The sequence below is a fragment of the Eptatretus burgeri genome, chromosome 14 (assembly GCF_056783735.1).
Source record: "Eptatretus burgeri isolate ZD-2024b chromosome 14, Ebu_testis_v1, whole genome shotgun sequence".
Lineage (NCBI taxonomy): Eukaryota > Metazoa > Chordata > Myxini > Myxiniformes > Myxinidae > Eptatretus > Eptatretus burgeri.
The window spans coordinates 17,623,526-17,628,461 of NC_140974.1; the positions used below are offsets into that span (position 1 = coordinate 17,623,526).

At 42.2% G+C, this 4,936-nt stretch overlaps 1 protein-coding gene across 1 annotated transcript; it reads left to right on the top strand.

Annotated features, from left to right (window-relative positions):
* Positions 1 to 1,956: 1,956 nt before the first annotated feature.
* On the top strand, positions 1,957 to 3,538 carry LOC147012722 (uncharacterized). Its single transcript, XM_085855750.1, has 2 exons — positions 1,957 to 1,974; positions 2,175 to 3,538. Exons 1-2 carry the CDS (start codon positions 1,957 to 1,959, stop codon positions 2,862 to 2,864), a joined length of 708 nt encoding a protein of 235 aa, XP_085711876.1. The 3' UTR covers positions 2,865 to 3,538.
* The last annotated feature ends 1,398 nt before the right edge of the window (positions 3,539 to 4,936 follow it).

The following is a 4,936-nucleotide window of genomic DNA, read 5'->3' on the forward strand; positions in this document are numbered from 1 at the left end:
TTGAGGAACTCCAGCCGGGACAGGAAGAGTGGATGAAAGAACTCCATTTAGGGCCACCCGTTGACTGCAACAGGAGATGAAGTCTGCAAGCCATGAGTGGAGATGGCCTTGATATCATAGGAAGAGAGTTTGGTGAGCAGGGCAGGGTGCCAGACCATGTTCTTTGCTACCAGCAGCATCTCTAGATAGTTTGGTATCTCCTCAATCACTACACTCATGCAGAGAACATCTGCGATGCTACAAACAGGGTCTGCATTATGAAACACCTCAGCCATGTTCAAAGATCAGGTCGAGTTTTGTACTCAAGTTTAAATAAGGTGCCTTCTTGGGGTAAGATTACCAATTGCTCTGCTTAATTCGCTATAGTTATTTCTCACCTTTTCAGGTCTCAGATGTACCAAGCATCAAGTATTATTCATCTTCTATTATTCATACCCACTCGTTACCGTCCGTCTGGCCGCATGTTCGCCTTAGGGCCCCCCTGCGGTCGCCTTGCGGGCACCTTGAGGCTACCATGCGTCTGCCTTGAAATTCTATGGCCGCTGCAGGGACGCCCTCAGGTCACCGTGCGACATCAAATCAAAGACCGTACGGCACCCCCACGTTTTCGGTCTCCACAATTTCTAAATACGCCGTGTAGTCAGGGAATATTGCAAAAATCTGGGAACAAATTCCTTACCAAGAAATTTATTTACCAATGTGTTTGTAAGGGTGTCCACTAACACATTTCAAAAAGTTTAAATTCAACGCCCCGAGGGGAACCCGTGACAGGGGTCAACAGGGGTCAATGACCTTTTTAAGATCAAATTTTTCTTATTTTTACATTCTGGGTCAGTATCCGACAAGAAGCATCAAAATTATTCAAAGTGGGCTCATTTTAAAGCTAAGAACATATCTGACATGGTTACACCTAAAACAAATCAATATCTTAAAAAGTTTACACAATTTTGAGCAAAAAAACATCATTTTTTGTCATTTTTTGGGGTAAAAATTAACTTTTCTGGTCGACAATTCGTCTTCTAGGTAGATACCCCCTTCGTTTCATTTTTCTGAAAGTTTCCAGCAGACTGCCCAAGATATGCAGCCTTAATATATTATAAGTAAAACATTCTGGTATTTATAAAATTGAAATTATGAAAGGTCACTGACCTTTACTGTTTTCCCTTATTGTCACATAAATTGTAATAACTGTTGCAGGTATTTTTCTTTTGTTACCCTAATTTTTTAACCCTAGCTTTTTCCTTTGTTGGGCAGTACAGGCTCGCAGTATGGACGTAGACATAATTCCTGAACCTATGCTCAATTGCTTCATCTCTGAAGGCCCGAAGACGCCAGCTCAGAAGCTCGCACAGGCAACTCCTAAAGGCTGCCCTACTCTGTTGGCGTATGCAGAAGCGGTTGGAAATGCTAAAATTTTGGAGTGCATGAAGGAGGCATGGAATGTCGGAAGACTGAGATACCACTTCGAGTGTAAACGTGATTTGTACAACATGTCTGTCAAGGTCACCATGAAGTCAAGTCGTAAGTGCGACCTGTTTTACTCGGCAGGGAATAATTATTTACTGACCTGAACATTATTGTTTAAATATTGGTGATATTTCATGTGAACAAACTTCAAAAATAATTCACATTTGATTTATTGCAGGGGCAGCAGGGAAGGAGAAAGAGTCAGCAGAGATGAAGAGACAAAGCATTTTCTCTGGGTTCAGTGCATCTTCTGCATGCAGTTCTACAAGTTCATGTTCCGTTCAGCTTCTGTACAAAAATGTATGCATTCTTTGCAACCAGCCCGCTCATCTCTTCCCAAATCATCCAGGGAAGATTGAAGGGTGTAACAATTTTATGCAGAGTAAAAAGTTTAAATAGGTGTAACTGATGACATTGTATGTGATGGGTAGTGACGAATAGTGACGAATCAATACAGTTATTATTAGAAGTATTCACATTTTGCATGGGATGGGATCGCATGAACTGGTATTGAGCCACTCTCCACTCCCTTACAGAGACTGCTCGAAAGAGATACCGAGTTCCTGACAATTTGACCGCGGATGGACTGAAGACAAGCTTGCTGAAGACAGCATAGGGTCGCAAGGACGATTGGGGCACTGAAGTCACTGGCCGCCTGGAAGGGATCACCGACTTCGTAGCAGAGGAAACCCTGTATCATTTGACAGAAAACGACTCTATTTGACAGGTTTTGTGCAGGAGACATTGATGAACATATGGACATCTTCCTTGACGTACGAACTACTAAGGACGTGGTGATCGGGGCTGGTATTGCGATTTTCCAGCACATTTACCATGAACCAGGAACTACTTTGGGTGCAATTCGATACAACATGTTCTCGCGGAAGGCGGCGGTCGGGCTGATCAAACCAGAGACTCTACCTCCAACAGAGGGTGCAGCTGCACAGCATTCTCTCCGTGCCTATCTCCAAACCTGGGACTGGATGCTGCTGCAGAGCATGTCTTTGGACCCCAGTGACTATGGATGGATGGTAGGGGTTCGTGGTTATGAGGCAGTTCCAACAGTAGACCCCATGGATCCTGAGGAGCTGCTCCGGTTCACGACCTGCAATTGTGCTGGAGATTGCAGCAACCGGCGGTGCAACTGCAAGAAGAATGGTGTCAAGTGTATCTCAGCATGCGGAAGTTGTAAAGGCATTACATGTATGAACTGTATCCCTGATGATGTAGTCTGGAGAAGATTCAGACCTCGACTCCTGAGGTATTTGACATTGTGGAGCAGTATCGATTTAAACCCTTACACGAAAGCGGACGAACCGATGGAAACCGATTCCGGATTCCCAGTAACGGTTATTACAATTTATGTGACAATAAGGGAAAACAGTAAAGGTCAGTGAGTGACCTTTCATAATTTCAATTTTATAAATACCGGAATGTTTTACTTATAATACATTAAGGCTGTATATATTGGGCAGTCTGCTTGAAACTTTTAGAAAAATGAAACGAAGGGGTATCCACCTAGAAGACGAATTGTAGACCAGAAAAGTTAATTTTTACCCCCCCCCCAAATTTTTTTTTGCTCAAAATTGTGTAAACTTTTTAACGTATTGATTTGTTTTAGGTATCACCATGTCAGATATGTTCTTAGCTTTAAAATGAGCCTACTTTGAATAATTTCGATGCTTCCTGTCAGATACTGTGACCCAGAATGTAAATATAAGAAAAATTTGATCTTAAAAAAGGTTGTTGACCCCTGTCACGGGTTCCCCTCGGGGAGTTGAATTTAAACTTTTTGAAATGTGTTAGTGGACACCCTCACGAACACATTGGTGAAGAAATTTCTTGGTTAGGAATTTGTTCCCAGATTTGCCAGATTTCTGATAATATTCCCTGACTAGTGCGGCTCCCCGAAAAATAAAAACATATGTGACTGCTACATTGTGTGACCGTGGAAATACTGCGGCCGCCTTATAATTGCTAGTGGCCGCAGATTTTGTGGCCCCTTTGGCCTAAGCCAATACCAGGCTGAGTACCAGATAACACTGGTCAACACGATTTCTCTGGCATGGGGTTTTTCAACGGATTCTAGCTAACTTTTGGGTGCTGAATACAAATCTGTCATTAGCTTTTGCTTATCACATCAGGTTTTTGAACGATGAAGAAATCATTATTTTTGAGAAAACAGCAATTTTACACTCGAATTTGAAAAACACTTGCATTAGATGATTAGAAGATTGATAGATGCAAAAATGTTTGCAATGAAAGGTACCTACTTCAATTACAATATTTAATCATACACTAACATATAATCCATGCTTGCTTGCACATATTTTTACACATTTTCTCGATATTTTTAATGTATGAAAAGTTTACAAATTTCACTAAACTAAGTTAAATATATAGGTGGAAAAAGTTCCCCTTAACATGGTGTACATGAAATTTTGTGGACATGTTAGGGTGTGTGACATGGACGAACTGCTTAGATTTTGGTGAACATCCGGATCTGGATCCGACTGAGAATAATTAAGTGATTCTACACCATTGCGAGATGGTTCCAAAAACGATATATAACATAATATCTCAAAAAAGTTGTGGACGGATTCACATGAAACTGGGTGGACATGTTGGGTGTGTGTCAAGGAAGAATTGATTCGGTTTTGGTGAAGATCCGAATCCGGATACGACTACTAGAAATTTTTAAGTGATTCCTCACCATTGAGAGATAGGGCTCAAAAACGATATGAAGAATGATATGTCAAAAATGTTTAGGGCCTGATATGTTCTCATGGATCAGGCATTACAGGGCGAAGGTATGCGCTCTACCGAGTCCCCTTCTAGTTTGTCTTGTTAACATTGTCACCTTCCCTTCCCTGTCTTCTTCTTCCTATTATTCTTCTTTCATATGCAGCACATGGCTGCAGATAGCATCATTTTCTGGGTGGCACAGCTGTGCCTCTGATACAGTGCCCCTGTAGAATCGAGCATGAATGTGTTGTGAGAGTGATAACTCACCTACTTTGCACTCACCTACAATCCAGATCAATGTCCATCTGATGGACGGTGCACACATTGATGCCTCGCCCTGCTTGTGAAACATCAAGATGACAGTTTATATCTGGGTCGAGATTCAAAACCCAGGATAGACAAGTTGGGGATGAGTGTGCATACCTCGAAGTGGGGTGTCCTGCATGCCTGCCACAGCAAGCGCAACGGATTGACACAATAACATTTTGCTATATCAGAAAGGTGAAATCGATTTATTCATTTCATATCCATCTCGTATATTGTTCCTCTAGAATTTACCCCCTCGCCTCTTCGCTGTCTTACCTGGGTTCGAATCCCGACCCAGCTATAAACTGACATCCTGGTGTTTCCCATGCAAGACCATTCATCAGTGTGTGTGCCGTGCCTCGGATGGACCTTGTACTGGGTGTCTCGTCTGCCGGAATTAGTTTGCGGATGTTTAAGA